Below are 23,441 nucleotides of genomic sequence, written 5' to 3'. Positions count from 1 at the left end.
CTCTATAGTGTACTGTATATGCATAGTTTTGATAGAGATTCCACTGTTAGGTCTTAGCTTATCCTAATGAGGGGGTACACAAGCACATGGCCGTTTATCCGTGCTACTTCTCCTACCGAACCACTCCGTCAGCACACATCTCTCCATGCAAAAATAAATCTGCACGCCACCCGAATTCAGCTGCACTACATTGCATCCACGCAACTGTCATATTTACTGTACAAATATTACTTTTGTCAGACACACTGTTATTGCGCAACATTTCGCTGTGATGCAAATTACATCACAACTTCCTCATTCCCTGGCACCTCCCCTTTTCACTGAACACACACACATACACCTACGCACGTGCGCACACATACACAGGGCACAGCAGCACGGTACAGCCCAGTACAGTACAGTACAGTACAGTGGAATACAGTACAGTACAGTGGAGTACAGTACAGTGGAGAAAAGTACAGTGGAGTACAGTACAGTGGAGTGCAGTACAGTACAGTGGAGTACAGTACAGTACAGTGGAGCACAGCACAGCACAGCACAGTACAGTACAGTACAGTACAGTACAGTACAGTACAGTACAGTACAGTACAGTGGAAGACAGTACAGTACAGTACAGCGGAGTACAACGGAGTACAACAGAGTACAGCACAGTACAGTACAGTACAGTACAGTGGAGTACAGTACAGTGGAGTACAGTACAGTGGAGTACATACAGTACAGCACAGCACAGCACAGCACAGTACAGTACAGTACAGTACAGTACAGTACAGTACAGTACAGTACAGTACAGTACAGTACAGTACAGTACAGTACAGTACAGCACAGTACAGTGGAGTACAGTACAGTACAGTACAGTACAGTACAGTACAGTACAGTACAGTACAGTACAGTACAGTACAGTACAGTACAGTACAGTACAGTGGAATACAGTACAGTACAGTGGAGTACAGTACAGTGGAATACAGTACAGTACAGGACAGTACAGTACAGTGGAGTACAGCACAGCGGAGTACAGCACAGTACAGTACAGTGGAATACAGTACAGTGGAGTACATACAGCACAGCACAGCACAGCACAGCACAGCACAGTACAGTACAGTACAGTACAGTACAGTACAGTACAGTGAAATACAGTACAGTACAGTACAGTACAGTACAGTACAGTACAGTACAGTACAGTACAGTACAGTACAGTACAGTACAGTACAGTACAGTACAGTACAGCACAGTACAGTGGAGTACAGTACAGTACAGTACAGTACAGTACAGTACAGTACAGTACAGTACAGTACAGTACAGTACAGTACAGTGGAGTACAGTACAGTGGAATACAGTACAGTACAGGACAGTACAGTACAGTGGAGTACAGCACAGCGGAGTACAGCACAGTACAGTACAGTGAAATACAGTACAGTACAGTACAGTACAGTACAGTACAGTACAGTACAGTACAGTACAGTACAGTACAGTACAGCGGAGTACAGTACAGTACAGTACAGTACAGTACAGTACAGTACAGTACAGTACAGTACAGTACAGTGGAATACAGTACAGTACAGTGGAGTACAGTACAGTGGAATACAGTACAGTACAGGACAGTACAGTACAGTGGAGTACAGCACAGCGGAGTACAGCACAGTACAGTACAGTGGAATACAGTACAGTACAGTACAGTACAGTACAGTACAGTACAGTACAGTACAGTACAGTACAGTACAGTACAGTACAGTGGAGTAGAGTAGAGGAAAGTGCAGAGGACTACAGTATACTATTCCCGCTAGGTTGCCACATTTACGACATCCAAGCAACTTGGTATATAGAAACATTGCCACTTGCCATGCTTGCTTTTAGGCGGAAATAAAAACAAGCAAAACAAAAAATAGGGCTACTCAGCCAGGTTGCCAAGTTTGCACTTTCCAAGCAACTGGATATATGAAAACATGGGTTGCCATGTTTGCTTATCCAAGTAAAAAAAAAAAAAAAAAAACAGTATCGAGTATCGCCATCCCGCTATTGCGTTCTTCCCATCTGCGACACGTGGCGCTAGGATGAGCGGGCCAAAGGCCCGCAAAATTCTAGTAGTATGATCATTGATGACTATTTCTAGGTATTTGATGTATTACCATATTTTTTTTGTTCTTGCTTACTGTAAAGTCTCTCTGGATTGTGTAAGCTGCCTTTAACATTTAGACTATTGCCCAGACATGTTTGCGCTGTTGAATGATGTTTTCTTATTAGCTTAAAGTTGTGTTATAAATTAAATACAGAGAATAAAAGTCAGTTTTGTTCAGCCATCACCCAGGACATAGAATGGGTGCTGGGCTGGCATCCTTCTGATTTACTGATGTATGCCGAGTCCAGAAACACTTCAGGACAGGAAAGATTTATAGAGAGAAGACTTCTGCACACCCGGCTTTATTTCCAGCAGGTGCGTTGGCAGCAAAGCAGCAGACGTTTAGAGAAGGAGGGAGACCCACACACTGCCACTTGCTGGTTCAAGAGGTTTGTATTTAGAGTCAAGGCAACGTTTCGGTCTTGCGACCTTCTTCAGGCATGGTTTGAAAATGTTGTCACTAAATACATTCACTCATTCTTGAGATGAGGGACAAAAGTGGAAAAAACATGTCCCACACATAAGAGCCTTATTTATGTTAAAAATAAATTAGTTCATAAAAATAAAAGCACTTGCAAAGTTAAATGTAATACAGTTGTGTATTCTTATGCCATTAATTTCATTATATATTTTTTCATATGCCATCAAAATTAGTTAAAAGCAGGCACTGTACCCAAAAAGGCCTGTATTTAGCCTGTCCCCAGCAAGTTGTCACAATTTCAAACTGCCTAAAAAGTGTCTAATACTGTCACAATCACATAAATATACATACTAAATGAAAGTAGATTGTCAACAACATAGCAAACAATATACACAGTTAATTTTAATTTATATTTTAAATTAAATATCTCATATCAAATGTGTGTCCCACGTCTCCGTCAACTCCGTCAGGTTTTTTAAAAGTCTTCAATTAATCAGAAAATATTGTCGACAGATTTAGCCTGAAGACTCCTTTTCCAAGTCCTGTTTATATTTGTTGCAACAGTGGAGCACCTGGTCTGACAAGCATTCAATTGTTTGATATTTTAAACAAACAATGTTGATATCAATGTGGTCACAGCTTTTACATGTCAACTCCGTCAGGACATTATTATGATCTTTGTTAAGAATTCCAAAATAATGTTTAGTATTTTAGTTTAGGGTTAGGTTTAGCTAACAACTGAAGAAAAACTAAATGGATAAATTGTACTACAGAGGGTTAAGATGAAAACAAATGCCATTTTGTCAACTCCGTCAGATGTCAACTCCATCAGGTTTTGTGTCTGACGGAGTTGACATGTATCTGACGGAGTTGACAAAAGTGTTCCCAAAACAATAAAATTATAGTTTTTGAATAATGGGAAGTATTCTAATTTGGCAGACAGTTAGAGCATGCTTTAAGGAACATTTTTGGCTATAGGGCCATCACAGATTTGTCTCGTGGTGACCATGGCAGCCATCTTCCAAAATGGCCGCCACCTGATGTTATTTTACAATAACTCAAGTTCTACACCACCTAGGATCTTGATTCTGGTGACTAATATTACATTTTCAAGGATGAGGGATACAGTGGTACAATTTAGATTTTCCCTATGACCATGGCAGCCATTTTTCAAAATGGCCGCCACCTGCTGTTATTTTACAATAACTCAAGTTTTAGACCACCTAGGATCTTGATTCTGGTGACTAATCATACATTTTAAAAGATGAGGAATACAGTGGTACTATTTAGATTGGTCCTGTGACCATGCCAGCCATTGTTTTTCAAAATGGCCACCAACCTGCTGTTATTTTACCAATAATTCAAGTTATAGACCACCTAGGATCAGGTTGCAGGTTGAGTTGCTACTGACAGGACATTACAGGAGGTGGGCTTTATGGCCTTTGACTTGTCCCTTTCAGGCACAGACGCACAGTTTGACTTCACTGGCCACTGCAGGGAACTGTGGGGGAAAAACTTTGGTCTCTTGACACCCCGATTAGGTTCAGGGGTTTTTTGGTAGAGACTTGCCTTTCATGACATTGTTGCTGCAGCAGTTGATCTCCTTACTGCGAGCGGTGGCACACTCTGGGTCTCTTGGGCGTTGTATCTTGGTGGCCTCCTGCCAGTGTTTCTCCGTCCTCATGAGCTCTGTGTTCTGGGGCTCTTACATTGTCTTGGCTGGAGATTGCTTTCCTGCAGGGTCCAGCCCAGCCTGTGCAGATGGCTGCTGGCCCACCTGCAGGCCCCAACCTCAATTGTTCGGTTGGTGTGATTAGGTGGGGTGGTCTTCCCCAATCAGGATGAGGGGTTTGACCCTTTCAAACCGTTGTAGCGGCAGTCTGGCCAAGTGTCTGTATTTAGTTGTGAGGCTAGATACAGGATACGATTGCTCACCCAGCCCCAGGTGACTTGAGGTGAAGGCTCCTTTGATTTGGTAACATTGCTTTGGTTGACATGCTGGGGACACAGAGAACGACACTGATGCCTTCAGTGTCTGCACATCCTGCCTGATAGTTCTGAAGGCAGATCTTCAGGTTTTCCGTTGAGGCAGAGTCTTTCGCTCACTGTTCACCTCAAGCAGGACTTCAAGGTGTTTGCCTTTGCACAGGCTATATGGCTAGGACTCGTGCTTCAACAACTCCAAGAACTCCAACAGGGTGTTGGTTGCTCCTGGGCCGCAGAGCATTGTGCGGCGGAATTCAACTCTTATCTCTGGTGGCAGCTTGTTGAGGAGTCGTGCAACTTGTGAGCCGCATCTAAGTTCTGTGTCTCCCTCTGGGCCTAGGGTTGTTAGCATGCCTACCAGCGACTGTACTTGAAGCGCAAACTTCTCAAAGGCCACCCCATCGCCTCGACAGATGTCGGCTGCCTCCAAGACACTTGCTATTTTCCGTAACCCTAATTGGTGGGGCTGTCCAAACTTGTTGTTTAGGTGTCACCCGGGTCTCTGTTGGTGAAGTCGGGTCTATAGGTGGTCTAGAACATGAGTTATTTAGTATGGGGATATTAATAAAATCTGGTAATAAATTCCTTACCAAGAATTTTCTTCACCAATGTGTTTGGAAGGTTGTCTACTAACATATCCCACATTGCTTTATATTCAACCACCCTAGGGGAACTTTTTAGGCAAAATGTTCATTATGCTTATAGCATGTGACATGTCAAACTAGGGGGTTTTCATGATTCTGAATGCATTCCAAGCATTAGCTATGCACGAAAAACAGCTCATTGGGCTGAAAACGGCCATAGCCGTCATCACAAATGTGATTAGGTCAGCACATTTGGGCAGATTTGGGCAAGTGGATATGGCCGAATTTAGCCCAAGGAGTTTGACCCCTAGCTTGGCCATAGACCCCCTAGTTTGGCCATAGCCACTTGCCCAAATGTGCCCAAATGTGCTGCCATCATCACATCTGTGATGATGGCTAAGGCCGTTTTTAGCCCAAGGAGTATTTTTCGTGCAAAACTAATGCTTGGAATGGATTCAGAATCATGAAAACCCCCTCGTTTGACATGCCACATGCTACTTAAAGCATAATGAAATTTAGAACATTTAGCCTTATATTGGTTGTTGATGGTACCCAACTTTCAGCAGCTGTCAAAAATTCCCCTAGGGTGGTTCAATAGAAACCAATGTGGGATGTTAGTAGACACCTTTACAAACAAGAAAATTATTGTTAAGAAATGTATTCCCAGATTTGACATTATTCTGATAATATTCCCTGACTAATTGGTAAAATAATAGCAGGTCCGCCATTTTTGAAAATGGCTGCCATTGTCACAGGATAAATCTAAATAGTACTACTGTATTCCTCATCCTTGACAATGTAGTATTAGTCACCAGAATCAAGATCCTAGGTGGTGTAGAACTTGAGTTATTGGGAAATAACAGAAAGTTGGCGGCCATTTTGAAAAATGTCTACCATGGTCACAGGACAAATCTAAATAGTACCAATGTATCCCACATCCTTGAAAATGTATGATTAGTCACCAGAATCAAGATCCTAGGTGGTGTAGAACTTGAGTTATTGTAAAGTAACAGCAGGTGGCGGCCATTTTGAAGAATGGCTGCCATGGTCACAGGGCAAATCTAAATAGTACCACTGTATTCCTCATCCTTGAAAATGTTGGATTAGTTACCAGAATCAAGATCCTAGGTGGTCTAGAACCTAAATCAGTTCAACTTGTCAACCCCGTCAGATGTCCGTCAACTCCGTCAGACGTTGGTCACATGATGTTTTTGTTAATCTCCAAAGAAATAGATGATTCGATGTCAAATATGTTGTGCTTATGTATTGAAACACCAACTGAAATACTACTTAATGATGCTTTTTATTTTTTTTAACATGGTTTTTATGTTATAATATTGAAAGTAAAGGTTAAAAATGAAGGATTTGAGAAATGGGATATTTCATAATAGTGTGATATTGGAATAAAACAATATTAAATTAATTGTATTACTTAACTTGACTACTAAAAGCCATTATAATATAACTGAGGACTTTATAGTATTGTTGAAATTATCAAATTAAAATAAAGGGATTTAGTGTGTCTGACGGAGTTGACATAAATCAGCTATAAAGTGCATAAATGTCCCATTTTAGAAATAAATGGTATGCGAAAAAACTGTTCCTTCTCAAGATTGGTAGTTGAGACCTGTGTCTACAAATACATCCATTTCATTTTAATGGTTCTTAAAAAAAAAAAAAATCTGATTTGAAAAAGGTTTTGTCCCTTATCTCAAGAATGAGTGCATTACAATAGGTGTGGACGGTTGCCAATCAAAATGAATGTGTTAATTGTTCACCAGATAGCACCTGTGTTGGCCACAGCCATGTGACTTAAGGCGAGACATGGTAGGTGAAATCATGATTTTGCCTTTTTTTTTTTTTTCTTTTTTGCTATTTTGCTTCCTAAACATGTTTTCTTTCAAACTAAAGCAAAATAAACATTCAAAACACAGATTTAGATGTTTATTTTAGTAGTTTATTTTAGCCAATGACAGCTCGTTTTGCTGGGTGAAAATCCACCCTCTCAATTTTCATGATTGGTTGTTGGTACAAAGGAAGTGACCATATTTGGATCAAACCACAGTCAGCTCGAGGTCCAGACCTTTCCAATGATATATGGCATTATATGTTGTTGCCAAGGTTTGGATGAGATATTTTGTCTCAAAATAGTGGCTTCAAATAAAACGTTTTGGAATTTTACAATACAATTATTTAAAGGCCGTTTACTCAAAATGAGTTTTCCTCATACCTGGGACAAAGAATCTCCACTTCAGTTGCACTCACGTACACCAAACTTTCCAGTCTTATTCATAACTATATTCTGCAGATATTTACAGATGGGTTTGTTGATATATCATTCACAGCCTGATTTACATCACATTTTATTCCTAAAAACATGCCGAAAATTGGGTTTTTTATGCCTGTTGACACTATTTTCTGATTTGTGGAGTGATAATTAGAGATATCTAAAATCCCTTCTGTAATTTTCTTTGTCTCTAATATGTCAACAAAATGAAACAATCATTTTGAACCTGGCTTTATCCGATCTTCAGATTTATCGTCCCGAAATGTATGCAAATTAGCGCATATAATGCCTAATTTGCATATTTAAACATATAATTTCAGAAAACTTGTAATACAAAAAATTAATATAAGTAATCAACTGGAGAAGTTTCATGTGATAGCTATTAGTTAACTTTTTTTCCCTATCTGTATAACATTCCTCATTAAGCCAATGTCTGAATGTCTGAATGTCAGAAACACTCACATAGCTCCACACTGCCTGCACCAAATCACTCCCACTTTTCACACATAATTGACCATAATAATATGGAGGTCTTAACGAAGCCCCTTTTCCCATTTAACAAATTACAAATTAATAATTGCTTTATTAGTGAATTAAAACGCTGACTTAAAACGCGCAACCTCGCACCCTCACACACCTCCGCCCCTTAGCGACACCTGCATCACAGGCCACCGTTCTCACTGTTACCCCACTGGCATGCTTCCTCTAGCTACCGCCGCAACACAACAAAGAGTGCCCTATACAATTTGGCACCGCCGCCACGGCACACACACACAACCACGGCGCACACACACACACACACAGCTACCGCCGGAACACAACAACCATGGCTCGCGCACACACACACACACACACACACACACACAGGAGGAGCCACAGCTTAATTCACACGTTTCCTTCCGCCAGCCCAGGTAAACAATTCCTTCCAGCTACTTTTGCAACGCACGTGTGTGTGGGTGTGTACTGTGTACGTGTACCGTGTACTTTCGCAACGCACGTGTGTGTGTGTAGCTACTTTCGCGACGCACGTGTGTGTGTGTACTGTGTACTGTGTACTTTCGCAACTCACGTGTGTGTGTAGCTACTTTCGCGACGCGTGTGTGTGTGTGTGTGTGGGGCTGGCTCAATCATAGTTTAGGGGTCCTGCATGGGGGGAGTTCCCCCATGTCCCCAGCTAAATGATAGTTTAGAACCAACTGGGGTCTTTTATACTTTTCAAACGGGGGTCTGTGTAAATGTTACGGGCCTTGCCATGAAAACATTTCCCTACCATGCATTTATATGAATACTTTCATGTAATAGTACTGTTTTTATTCATTAAAAAAACCCACAAAAATATATTATACAAGTTAAAATGAATAGTAATTAATATTTCTGGGGGGCAATATCTCACAACGGGAAAAATACATTGTCATGCCATATAAAGGGCTCGACAGTGCGAGTAGGTTCTCGCATTTGCTACTAAAAATAGCACCGTGCGAGTTGTGGGAACAGAGCGGCATTCTGACGTATCGCCATTCCGACCATTGACTTCCATTGACCCCAAAGACCCCGCCACTCCGACGATTAAACACACCGCTATTCCGAAGCAACACACAACCCCGCCCCCCGCCTCCGAAATGTACATCAATCAACCCCCCCCCCCCCGAAATGTAAACACTGTGGTGGACACTAGATGGGGATCTCACCTCATATTGAGCACTGGCTGGGTGGTAACGGGAGTATGTAGGAAGTGATAAAGGGAAGTGATGTACCTGTGTATTGTTTGAATTGTTTGTTGGAAGTAAAGTTCAGAGACTCACATTCTCTGTCTGCTCGTCTCATTCCGCAACTTCCACAACACCGCCAATCGACGCACATGCAATTAACACTAGCATGCCTGATTTAAAATCTCTACTAGTAAGACGGCTAACGGTCGGGCTGACCGTGTTTTTCATGTGATTTGATTGGCCATTATCTCCCCCACTCGTCTAATGTTCTTCACACCTCCCTGCACCCGTTGACGGCTTGCCATTGTCTTCTAAATGTTACATTCCAACTAATTCAAGGCAGCAGTTTCAACTGACAGGACAACTCAAGTTATTTTTTATTTTTCATTTCAGTTTACCAAACTATAATTATAGTGACGATGTGAGCGCTATATATTCAATATAGCGCTCACATCGTCACTATAATTATTTACCCTTGCGCAGCAAACACTGTCCGACTTTGTATTGAGACAATAAAATAGGCTAACACACGTTATTGTAACAGCCAGAGCCAGGCACACACAGAGAAATATGACATTAGCGTTATATATTGTCATTTTTATATAGAGGGGAAACATTATAGGGAGGGAGGTCTATCGCGTTGGAATGATTCATGTCATTGATGTCATTTTTACACTGTTCGTTTAGCGTGCCCTCCGAAAAATAAAGTCACAAACAATGTCTGTTTATTTCTCCCGAATTTATTTTTTGTGAAGGCGAAGCCTTGCCTAGCCTTACAGACCCGCTGCCTATGATCAATGTAATTTATATATATTTGATTGATTGTGCCAGCAGAGAGGTCCGTAGCAGAATTTTTATAGCAGCACGGTTTATATATACACCATAGGATAGAACAAGTCATGTGACGCATCGCCGCCACAAATAGTGCGACAGCGTTATCTAAAATGCACTTCCGTATACCTCACCGGCAGTTACTTGGATCCATGAACATATTCATATTCTCTCTCGCAGAGAGGGAGAGAGAAAAAAAAAGAGAGACGTGATGCATGAAAATCAGTTCCACTGGTAGCGTGCAGACAAAGAAGGACGGACAGAACTATGTTATCTTTTCACTGACAAAACATTTAGAGGTTCGGGACGTCTATCGGGTTGGACTGAGAATGGTTGGACAAAGAATGCAGAATGTCTGCCAAATGATACGCACAGCTGTATGTGTGTATGTGTGTGTGCGTGCGTGCGTGCGTGCGTGTCACTACAAAGTCAAGTGCATTTTAATACGGTCGAGATGATGTCATGGTATGTCTTTCTGACAGACTCTATCTCTATTATTATTATTATAATACTGATGACAGAGTATGATTGCCGGACAGCGAGTCTTCTTCAATGATCGATAAGATATGCTATAGCCGTAACATGCTGCATAACCTCAATATAAAGCATTGAGCGGTGGTGAGTAAAAACAGAGAGAAGGGCTGGGGTGGTGGCGGTGGTTTGCTCTTCACCGCGGCTTGTGACGTCATGTTGTAGTTCGGTGGTCACCTCACCACCGAAAATCCAGACTATGTATGAGCCTTAACCTGGTCACACTGGCTGAGTTTGGACACGTTGTCATCTCTCCCAAACAAGAGAAACCCGTGCTGGAGGTTGTGCCTGGTGAGAAACTCATCCCCTCCCCAGGTCAGGGCCCACTCGCCGTTCACGGCCACCTCCTGCAGGTTTTGCGGGATGGGAGGCATCAGGCTGGCCTGCCGTCTCTCCAGCCTGGTCTTCGTCGGCATGAAAGGTAGGGATGTGGTGCTGTGCTGCTGCTGCCGTTTGGGCCACCACGTGGTCATAGACCCGCTTGACGGGCAGGGTGGGATCCGCAGCGACCTGCAATTTAGAATTACAATTTACAATTTAGGCAATTAGCAGACGCTCTTACTCCAGAGCGACTCACAGTAAGCAAGAACAAACACATGATAATGGTAATACATCAAATTCATAAAAGACAGTCATCAAGAATCATAAGAACCTAACAAACCTGCTCAAGCATTTGCTCAATTAGAGCTGTGGTGGCCACAAGGTCATCCTCCGGCGGGTGGGCATGGTCCCCTGGAGGCCTCAGCACGACAATGGCTGGATCATTGGCCTCGTGATCCAGCCACCGCGTGTGCATGAACACACGCACAACGCCAATAGATCTTGTCGGGGGTTTGACTTATTGCGGAGGTATCTGAAATGATCCACTATGAGGGCTCTCCCTCCGCGACTGTTAGCACTTGTCAAGTTTTGTTGAAAAAGAGAATATATTTCCGGTGGGACGCTATTTTATAGACGTAAACTTGATTGATTATCACCTGTTTCCAATACATTGGATGACCGCCCCGAACTCATTGGCCTTGGCAAATGGAATACTTTATTTGCAACAAGTAACACCAATTTTAATGATGAGCGGTCTATCTGTGGTGATCAGGAACTGTCCGTGGTGCTGAACTGTCTGTATTTAGTGTTGAGGGCCGTGCGTGCTTATGCCCGTTGCAACGTAGCCTCTAAGGTGTATCAGCGATACAAAATCGTTAAGCCATATAGTAAAACAAAGGCCTACAGTAGCAGTGTTGATTTTGTTGACTAAAACTAAGACGAAAAATGTTCGTCGACTACCTTTTTTCACTGACGAAAACTAAATGGAAACTAAATGAAAACTAAGCTACGATGACTAAAACTAAGACTAAATATACTGACGATTTTGTCAACACATAAAAACTAGACTAAAATGTTAGGAAGGGACTATAGTGGACAAGAGATCCAGTATAAGTAAAAGATACAAGTCATTTTACACTTGGTTGCATGCTGAAAATAGCCGATGCTGCGACGCGTTGTGAGCTTGTAGATTTGTAGATTTTTTCAGCAAGTGTAAAATCAGCCATTATGACAGCATCAAGGCCCGCCAAAATACATTTTAGTCGACTAAATCAACTGTAGATTTAGTCGACTAAAATCTTATGATATTTAGTCGACTAAAACTAGACTAACACTAAAATATTCCCGGTGACTAAAATGTGACTGAAACTAAATGAAAACTATTGAAGAGACTATGACTAAAACTAAAATCTAAATATGCTGCCAAAAACAACACTGTGGAAAAGGCCAGCTCAAATATACTCAAGTACTGAGCTGAGGTCATGCTGACCTCCTCAATTAAGAACTGTTGGCTGGCAGAGGGCCGATTGACCTTAGCCTATCACTGCTGTATTCTCAACTAGTGAGCACCTGTATCCACCCTGCAATCAGCACAGCACACTTTAGAGTTTGTGAAGCCTAGTTTCTCTTCATTCTGTACAGACCACAGCAGCGTGTGTGTCTCCTTGTTGTGAGGACTGATTTCTTTATGTGCTGTTGTAAAAGTGTTTGGAAATGTGTGCATATTTTAGGCAGGTGATCTTTGTATGTTTAGCCAGTTATATTTTGTTGATAGAAATTATTGTAATTTTATGTTTTATGTCTTTTGTGTGTTTGCAGAACCACACACACATGTTTTCTGTACAACTCAACGTTCTTCAGTAAAAAACCCTCAACCCAAGTGCTTTGTTGTTCTTGACCGAACCACCTGGAGCGGTGTAAAGCTTTCTAACCACACAATTAAGTGGGCTGTCCTATCAAAGTATCAATCATTGAAGAAGGCGCTTTCCCGGAATACTAATAATAATCCAATGCTTGCCCAACCATCTAGCCGCAGACTTTTAATGTCAAAACAAATTCCTATGTGTTTTACACAATGGCAAATAAAGGCATCTGAATCCGAATCTGAATCTGAATCTGTAAATGAAACTCCCGGTATGAAATGCCCCTGGCCTCCCACAGCAGAGGATTTGAATGTTTCTGAAGCAAAATCTGTTGTGCCAGTTGAACTATTCAATGTGATTTCCTGGATTATAGGTGCAACAGAGGAACCAACACTAGGTTATGTTGATATTCCTGAAGATGTGAACCTAAAAGTTGTATCTGTTTGTCAAGACATTGTGTATCTTGCTTCTAAAGGTCGGAAGCAGACGCCTAAGTCACTGTGTCTTGGTCTAACTGTTCGCCATTTAACAGGTTCATCCAATGTTCTGTCACTACTGAACAGATTAGGACACTGTGCTTCATGGAACACAGTTGTCAGTCTAGACACTAGCCTAGCTTCTCTACAACTTCTAGAGGGCAGAGACAAAATTCCTAAGGGGTTCTCAAAGAAGGCACCAACCATACTGGTGTGGGATAACATCGATTTTGGGGAGGAGACATTGTCAGGTCGTGGAACTACTCACCATACAAATGGCATTATGGTACAAAGTTCTGTTGTTGAAACAATGTCTAGACCAGACAGACAGCCACTGCCGAAGTCAGTTTACACATTGAAAGCACCTCCTACCATCCCTGTACAACACTATCCACAGACTAAAAGACAAGGGCCACATAACTTGTTTCAGGATGAAAGTGTTCCATTGCAGGTGGAAACGTACAGGTTGAACACTGTGTCTGCTGCCAAAACAGAACTGGCATATGTTTTAGTGAAGTACACAGATACTGAAGCATGTACAGTACCAGGCTGGACAGGTTTCTACACAATGCTACAAAGTGATGCCACTCTACCTAAGTCAGCACTGTATTATCTTTTTTTTTATTGTCATTGAGGCTTCACCGACAGAGATGTCAACAGTTAACACTATTCTGAAGCGAAGTGTTGAACTTGCTGATCAGCTAGAACTGGACCATGTGTTAGTTTTTGACCAAGCTATATATGCCAAAGCTCAGCAAATCCGCTGCAAAGATGATGAGTTGACAAAGCGTCTTGTGGTTAGACTAGGTGAGTTTCATACATGCATGTCCTTCCTAGGCATTTTAGGAAAAACCCAACGTTTGCATTCTGGAGTTCATACATTGACATGGTACAAATGCTACTGCTGTTTGTGAGAGCAACACGTGAATCAGACTGGCAGCTTCACCTGTCAACAGTGCGCCTGATGATGGCATGGTTTTTTGCTTACGACCGTGTAAACTATGCTAGGTATTTGCCTTCATACTGGCTGGAAATGGTCAATTTGCCTCTCACACATCCTTCTTGTCACAAAGACCTCAGTGTAAAAGGCCAGTGGACTGTCCAACGTCAAAGTGCCCATGGATTTGCCTCCATTGCTTGTGACCAGGCTATTGAGCAAACATGCAATAGAGACAAAGGGTGGCTGGACAGGGATAACACTGAATCGGGCTGCAGTGTCTCGCTGGATATTGTCACAACATGAAAGAGCTGCCATAGCTAGACAATGTGAGTCAATGGCTGGTAAATCTCCTGAAACACGGAGACGAAAATATCTGGACCAAACACGGATTCATGCCGATGAAAATGCTGTGACCAGAATAAGTTCCACCATAGATTCTATGCTGAACCCATTTGACATACACCAAGATGGCATTGTTTGTCTTAGCTCAGGGACAGTAGCAGCTGAAGATGTCAAGAATGATTTGCTTGCAGCACAAGAAAGAGGTGAAGAAGCTGTCAAAGTCTTTATGGACCAAAGACTGTTGTCAAAATCAGCTGACATTTTCGCCCCCATCAAGGCACAAAAACTGAACACCTTCAGTGACCAGGCAAAGACAAAGAAGAAATCTGCAGCAGGCAAAGATGTGATTCTGCGTGCTGACAAGAAACTGTTCTCCAGACTACTCATTGTTGGTCAAACTAGAAAGATAGACCTGAGGGAAGTTCTGTCCTACTCCTTGGGAACGGTTTCATATCCTTTAGCCAGTACTGACGGGTCACTAGCTAAAACAAACAAATCAGCTCTGATGAATATATTGGAGAACAAAGACAAAGACTGCTTAGTTCAACAAGTTCCGTCAGATGGAGCTATTCTCTTCGATGGCATGGCAGTCATTCAAGCCATTCGTTCCAAACCGGCTACCTTTGGAGAATTGGCTGAAAACGTACTACAGTATGTGCTCAAATTAGCTCTGCAGCACAAGTGTACACGGATAGACTTCGTCATTGACCAGTATCCGAAAATTTGCATTAGGAACCTAGAGCGGTCACGTAGGGCTGGGGTCGGTACACAACGGGTGCAAATCTATGGACGGGATCAAAAGGCACCAACGCAATGGAAATGTTGCATGGCGAGATGCTGACCTCACCATTTTGGGCAGGGACCTCAGCTTGTACATAGCACATGGAGAACTGTGTCACTGTGTTTCCGTAAAAGAGGGTTCACAAACTGTCACTGCTGTTCAAGAACTGACATGTGACCATGAGGAATATGACACTAGGGTATTTGTACATGCACAGCATGCTGCACAAGAACACCAAACTGTCATCAAAAGCCCTGATACTGACGTGGCAGTGATTGCTGTAAGTCTGCAGAGAGATTTACAGTGTAGCTTGTATTTCTACAAGTAGGCAACAGAACGAGTATCATTGATGTGGCTAAGGTGTCAGCAGCTCTTGGCACCAGTGTATGGCCAATCATCTGCCAAAAATGTGAACGATGCAAGGTACAAATCATTCTGTACGGCATCATCAGCTTTGCCAGAACTGTCCATTCCCCCAACAAGTGATGCTCTCCACCAACATTGCAAAAGGGCAAACTACCAAGCAGCAGTGATGAGACGTTCTCTGACTAGTAGGATGTGTGCTCCTTCACCCATTGGCAATGGATGGGGCATGGAGGATGGGGAGTTAACAGTAACATGGATGACTAGAAATCCTGCCCCTGATAGTGTGTTGCAGGTAGTCCACTGTCATTGTAAAAAAAGCAAATGTGAAACTGAAAGATGTTCATGTATGTCTGCAAAACTGTCTTGCACTGATTTATGTCACTGCCAGGACTGTGAAAATGTGTCAAAGGAAACAGAAGAAAGAGGTACATTGGATGATGACTCTGATGAAAGTGATAGAGATGAGTAACCCAACATGTTACTATGTAGGCCTACTACTCTTTGTTCAAGAATTATTCAATTGTTAAAGAATTGCCACACTGCCTACATCCAGTTAAATGCAATGCATAAATGCAAACAGCACAGACTACCTACGGACGGCTGCAATTCGAAACTGGCCCCCGTAAAATCTGAATCCCCCACCCACCCCTGCTTCCCCTCACTGTATGTTTCTTTTCCCTTTTTACCTCCTATGATGATTTATTTTTGACTATATAGTTGTGTATATTCGTACATCTCTAAATGTTTTGATGAATTGAAAATGGTGGGCCCAATAAACAAGTGTAATGCTTTATGGTGTCGTTCACTCACTGTTAACAGTTTTTGTATTGAGTTGTACTTGAAATGTACTGCAATTCTGCAAACTGTTAATAAATCTATCAATCAATCAAAAAGCATCTCGGTAGCTTAATGCTAGCTGACCACACGTCCAGTCCCTTGTTAGCTAGCCACTAGCTAACGTAGCATTTCCAAACCACTCCATATTCGGTCAGAATGTTAATCTGAACACAAACAAGACATCATAACAATGTGTTCAACCATTCAGGAGCATAAATACTAATTTTGTACCTGAAAAGTGGAGATTTCAATGAAGCTTCTGGAACACTGTCTCTTAGAGCTGAATTCCAAAGCCACTCGGTCAGTCCAGAATGGCGGTGTCACGTGACATTGGTGACCTGCTGAAATGTGTGACCATCGTCTCTAGACGTAACATGACGACGTCACAGGCCCGGCGCCAGGATGAAATGACAGAGGGGTCAATTGAGATTTTTGAGGGGGCAAAAAAAAAATTGCGATGAAAATGCTTCAATCTGGTGCACTTTGAGATAAAAATGAAGAGGCTAGATCTATAAAGAACTCATATTAGATTATCATCTTTTTAATTGCACCTGCACTGTGCAGGGCAAGCACACATGCATTTTTTTAATTAAAATATATATGAATTAAAAAGTAAAATGTAAAGTAATGGTACACGTACAAATTTCAATTTCAATGCAAAGATTTTTATTTTCTTATTGGTTTTATGTTCTTGCTTTCAGTAAATATGCCATTATATCACCATGTTTATTCCTTTATTTCATTTGCACTCACTGTATAGGACATATTATTTTCATAATGTGCTACAGTATATGATTGGAATTGGATTCAATGCTGTAAGGTTTTCAAGGTTTGCAATGTGACATGTATCTGTGTTGGGAGCCCACTTAAGCACCCTGACCACTGCAACAATGACATTAGCACCCCTCCCCACCCCAAGGATGGCTTATAGGTGAGGAATGTTGTTTTTCCAGTTCTAGATGGGAGATCATGGAGATCATTAAGATGCATCCTGTATTAAGATGCATCCTTACTTCCTTCCTTTCAAGCAATGAAAGCCTGGAAAATGTATAGACTAGACTACCATTGTTTTGTCTGTGGCTATAGAGTTATAACCAGTCCATCGCACAAGGTAGTTTTATATTGTATTTGTATCATTGACAACATTATTAGTTAAAAAAATAAAATAAAAAAATATTATTTTCCCCCCGTTTGTAATCATTTTTTACGAAAAAAAAATATATATTTTTTTTTAAAAAAAAATTAGGGTCAAGGAGGTCGGGTTGAGGGGTCAAGTACCCACTTTGACCCCTCGTGGCGCCGGGCCTGCGACGTCAGTGTCCGAACGAAAATCACTGCGGTTTGTTTATTAGCAGAGTTCAACCTAGCGGTATTTAGGCAGGCTCGTATTTAAAGATCTCCATGTGAGTTATTTATTATGTCAAGTCCACAAGACGGTCACACATTTCGTCAGGTCACCAAGTTCACCGTACCACCTCTCTCTGCGGGCCTGGCCAATCGATTGGATCAACAAGACCTAACGAGCAGATCACAGATCCACTGATATTTCTCTCCGTTGATCCTTTTATAGATGTTTTAAACTCTTTCATGGGACTTCTGTTCTGTAAATAGTTCACTCTCACACATTGGTTTCACATCATTTTATAGGACTTATATGCATTTCATTTACAACATTGATTGATTGTAAACTGTATTTACATGATGTAAGACAGCAGCGGTGGCCGAACGGATAGCGGCGCGGTCTTGATACCGGAAGGTTCCTAGTTCCTAGTTCGAATCAGCCGTCCGACACGTTAAAATTACCACCGCTGAAGTGCCCTTGAACAAGGCATTGAACCACTACGATGAAATGTGTTCTATGAGCAGGGCCTGGCTGGAAACAAGTTCTTGAGCTTAGCCCAGATACCCTGGGTAAATATAGATTTCATTTCAAGAATGGGTACATATTCTACTGCTACAAGGATAAAACCATAAAAAGCACTAAGACTTGTTTGCATCATGGTTCTCCATTTTCAATTAATCAGAAAACAATGTAGGCTACATGTGAATAAATTATCTTTTGTCCCTGGATTAGTTTGTCATCAATAACCTGAACACATGTTTCAGGGTTGAGCTGCTTAACGACGACACTGTTTTCAAACCAAACTTTTTACTTTTCTTTGTATATTAATTAAAGTGTCAACAAACAGTGCACATGCACAGTCTAGCGCTGCTGGAAGCGTGCACGTACCATAGGCGGACACTAGGGGGAGCCATGATACAGTGGAACAGCTAGGCTATACTGTGATCTCATCAAAGTCTAACTAAACTAAATCATTTTAAATATAAACTTATAGAAACCATATATGAATCAAATCAAAATGTCTTCCAGCATAAAATGGAGAGTCAAAGATTTAAATCTAATAAGGGTCCATTTGGTTACCAAATCCCCATTATTTAGCTGGGGACCACCTGGAAGAACAAACATTGTAGACAAAAGTGAGGACACATACCTATTGTGATTGGCCAGAATGAGATGATGTATGATGACATATGATGACAAGATTGCCCCTCACTTCACACAGGTGTGATTTTCTTTTATTCTAATGATCAAAAAGGAGAATGTACTCTTGAATAAATATACTGATTGATTCACTGTCTAATAATAATATTTTGATTTATGAGTTGATTTACTAAACAGTGTAATGAAGTTACAGCACTGCTTTGCCAGTTAGAGTAAGCATGTTTATTTGTACATTTCAACAAAGAAGGCAGTGTGCTTTACACACACAACATTAAGAGCAATGTAAAGTGTCATGCATTCACAATAAAATGACATTTGAATACAACCAAAACTATTGGTTTAGAATAGAAAAATAATAATAAAATAAAAAGCAAATTGAATACAGACCCATAAACCTCAGTAAAAAACAGCAGTAGAAACGTCTTGAGCTTTGATTTCAAACAAAGTGTTGTAGATGTGACAGGAGTTGGGTTAGGTAGAGGTTCAGCCAGACTGTTGAACACTCAACATTGTTTTACTTACTTACTTACTTTTAATTCAAGATATTTTCCCACACATTGTTAACAATGAATTTTCAAAACTTCCAAACTAGGCTATTTGATCTAGGGATGGGCAATATTTCAGTATGGGCCGATGTTGGCCTTAAAATGCAATATTGGTAGCCTATTAGCCGACATTTTAAAGGTTGTCAATGTACAGAGGCACACGGTGCTGTAAAATATCATAATAGATGGTTGTGTTGAGACTCTGGACATGACAAAAGACAGCTGATGATTTAGGCCATGTTATCTACTGGTGTTGATCCACTGACAGTAAAACGTAACACTGCTTTCAACACAGCCATCTTTTAGAGTACATTGTGCTTCAGCCTGGTCTGTCTCCTGTTCCTCCTAGACATCTGGAATCTCTTACCAACGCCTGTCTTCTCTCTCTGTCTCTCTCTCTCTCTCTCTCTCTCTCTCTCTCTCTCTCTCTGTCTGTCTGTCTGTCTGTCTGTGTCTCCCTCTCTCTCTCTCTCTCTCTCGCTATGTAAAGCACTTTGAGCTGCATTTTCCATGTCATGGAAGGTGCTATACAAATAAAGTTGTATTATTAGTATTAGTATTATTATTATTAAAGGACCAAGCAGTCCTGAAAGGACTTGGTCCTTTATTGGATTTGTAGTTATTTTTCTTCCGCCTAAAATAGCAGTTCTGGCTGAACCGTGCAGTCGGTTTTGGAGATATGGTAGAGGGCCATGTCAAACGGTGAGGATGCGAAGCCCACAACCATTGGCCAAAGGGTGACACATATATGCGTCTCCTCATGCCGAACAAGAACGGTGCTCTTACTTTTGACCTCTGACCTCTAGATCATTACAGAAAAATAAGTGTTTGCAGTCATACATTTGTCAAATGTATTTTTGAGCTCATCTTCCATTTTAGTATATTAAATGTATTTCTGCACATTGGCCCTGCTTTCACTGGTATTTTGCTGACCAGTGCTCTGAAAGGAACCGTTGAGAGGGGAAGCATTTCCTCAACAACATACCTGGCAATCATTTTGTCAAGTTGACTCTTGGTGACATGCTGCTGTGGTGATTTAAAATTTCTGTTTTGGTGGTGTTGGTCCATCTGACTGTGAGGCACTGCCCACACTGGTACCCGGGGTGGTGGTAGATTTAGGGTCTTACTCTTTGGCCACAAGTTTCGTAGCCTCATGGACTGTTTTGAGATGCTTTACTAGATTTGCATTGCTCTTCTTGGCTGAAGACAATGCTTTATGTCCGCCACATAATTTGTATTTCACCTCAATGTTTTTGTCGTCCTTTACCCGCAAGAACTCAAAATAATGATTGTATTTCCAACCCGCAAAGCATCCGATCTCACTGTCATCCGCATTTGCCATTGTAGCGTGTGGTAATAATGTTCGTTCAACCGGCCTTTTCTGTGTAGGGGAGACGGGGGTAATGTGAGACACTTTTTACATTTGCTCCCCTGTAGGCGAGCTAAAATGATATATCAGTCAAATTGACACATTTCCCATTCATTTGGGATGTTTCCTAACAATGGAAATTATCAGAATGAATTCAAGACAAAGGGCAGTGAAAATATGATTGTTTTTTAAAAAGTGGTCAGGTGTCTCACTTTACCCCAGGGCAGGGGTACAGTGAGACAGACCAGAAAAATCTATGGGGTAAAGTGAACCAGCCAGGGGTAAACTGATCCACAGGGACAAATTAGCCATTGGGCCGGTGGGGCCGTGGCCCAGGGGCCCTTGGCTCTCAGGGGCCCTTCGGGGAAATTGGACCGCGCAGTACTAGGTTTGAGGCCCTTCATTGGCTGTTGATTTTGTAAAATTTAGTTAAGAAAGATGATAAAAACACAAAAAAACACAAAAGGTTTGCACGCTATAGGGCCCCCCAGAAACGTACCGGCCCAGGGGCCCTTGTGGGGGTTAATCTGTCCCTGCTGATCCACTTATTCTTTTCACTTTAAAACTACCATAAAAACACATGTTGTAACAGTTAGAACACTGACAGCTAGCTTGACAACCACACATTCCAGAACTAATGTCAGACTATTAACAGAATCATGGGAATTGGTCATTAACCACATTTTCTTTCTAAACACTTGAAAGTAAGTCTGAACAAAATCAAAGACAACATTCTGTAATTCAAAATGTTTTAATTAACATTGAAATTACAAAACACACAAAGTGCAAATCGAGATTAACGTCTCCCGGTCAAAGTTCCAGAACACATGACCCTTGTAAGGGCTCAGAACACAGCACCATCATAGTCATAGAACACAAAACACACTCACACACATAAAGTGCAAAATGAGATAAACGTCTCTCGGTGGAACACATGACCCTATAGGGCTCAGAACACAGCACCATCAGAACATCTATACACTACAACTAGGCCTACTCTACATTCCAGCCCTGAAGGTTACAGGGAAAGGTGAGGAGTTGCTCTCTCTGTGTGGTTCCTCCACGCTGTTGAGGTTGTGGCAGCTTCTTCACCACATCACTTCTCAAAACATGTGCCACATAATTTTCTTTGAGAGCAAAAGCGTTGGTCTCTCCAACGCTTTTGTGGTTCCGGGGATTCATCTGAGGAATTGCACAACTATTTCATCACCCTCAACTTCCTCAACCATGCCAATGTAACGGACATCCTTGCGTTTGGTAGCAAAGTTACATAGTCACCCACGGACAAATCTTTGTTTCCTTGATCACACCTCTCATCCTCAAAGCTCTCATCTTCAGAGTCATTATCAAGTGGGACGGGGACATCACTCTCCTCAGTGCTGCTAACCATGATTTTCTTTTTGGGTGCTTTCTTTTTCGGTTTCCCCTTTTCTTTGTTTGTTTGCTTTTTCCCTGCTTGTTCTTTTTTGTCTCTCTTCATAAGACTTTTCGATTGCCTGCTTCTCAGGAGTATCAGTCAGGATGGCTGTCTTCACACGTTTTCGGTTTGTTTGTTTTCTGGGGGGACATTTGGGAAGTGGTAGGATTTCACGTGGAGACACATATCCAGGTCTGCTGGGAACACGTGGTACCTCTGAGTCAGCTGGGGAGGCACATCCATGTGGACCATGCAACATTGATGGCATAGCTTCGGTGAGTGGATCTGTAGCAGGTGGCTCATCTGCAGGTGGTTCATCTGCGAGGGGTGGACCATCCAGATCATCTGCAGTGGATGGACCATCCGGATCATCTGCAGTGGATGGACCATCCGGGTCATCTGCAGTGGATGGACCATCCGGATCATCTGCAGTGGCAGGCTGCAGACCCGGGTGCTGCCGGTCTGACACCATGGATGGTTCAAACATTTCATCAGAGAAAATATCTGTTATATGGGAAAATCCCAGTGGACCTAAATCCAGAAGTGATGTTCCGTGGTGTCACTGCTGACATGAAGGCAACATTCACAATCCCTGCAATCTCGTAGATGGAGACTGTTTTTCCAGGGTTGGATCTCATCCACCCGTCAATGTATTGATTCTTGAATGGGCCATACACAGTCACATCAAGAGGCTGCAGGCGATGGGATGTGTGAGGTGGAAGGGTGAGTAGAATAATGCCGTTGTTCTTTGCCATTTCTACTGCCTTGAATGAAACGTGAGCCCTCAGGTTATCAAGGATTAACAGTATTGGACGCTGAGGGGTGCATTTAGTGTGCTGTATCAGGTGATCAAGGTACTCGCCGGCCCAGAGGTCTTCATTCATCCATCCCGTTTTGGTGGCTGTACCTTTGGCTCCTGCTGGTGCTCCATTCATGAAGCAGTCCTTAAACTTAACCCTGGGGAAGACAAACATGGGGGGTGTGGCATTCCCAGCAGCATTCACTGCACACACCACAGTCACCAGTTCTCCTCTCTCGGCCGATGTGGCAGAACCAACTTGCTTTTTTCCTTTTTCAGTCACAACCTGAATCAAATAGAAAGTTTAGAATCAATGGTTACTAAAGGATTTCTTGGAAATCCACCATGGAGTGGAGAAGTTCCATATGTTTCTCATGCCTATGAAGCTCTTGGACCTTACCTGCTGTGGCTTTTGTACTGT

General features: G+C 42.0%; 1 protein-coding gene across 1 annotated transcript in view; it reads right to left on the bottom strand.

Annotated features, from left to right (window-relative positions):
• The window catches only part of epx (eosinophil peroxidase), a gene marked incomplete at both ends in the record, with an annotated part of 81,347 nt that extends 58,195 nt beyond the window's left edge, over positions 1-23,152 (bottom strand). The window contains 3 exons of the mRNA XM_079502421.1: positions 10,678-10,972; positions 22,436-22,683; positions 23,129-23,152. Coding sequence (XP_079358547.1) covers positions 10,678-10,972; positions 22,436-22,683; positions 23,129-23,152 — 567 coding nt within the window. The remainder of the gene's footprint in view (positions 1-10,677; positions 10,973-22,435; positions 22,684-23,128) is intronic.
• Between the last annotated feature and the right edge of the window lie 289 nt (positions 23,153-23,441).

The sequence above is a fragment of the Electrona antarctica genome (genome assembly GCF_951216825.1).
Source record: "Electrona antarctica genome assembly, chromosome: 5".
NCBI lineage: Eukaryota > Metazoa > Chordata > Actinopteri > Myctophiformes > Myctophidae > Electrona > Electrona antarctica.
The sequence above is the reverse complement of the archived record's forward strand: the minus strand, read 5'-3'. Positions and strand labels throughout refer to the sequence as shown.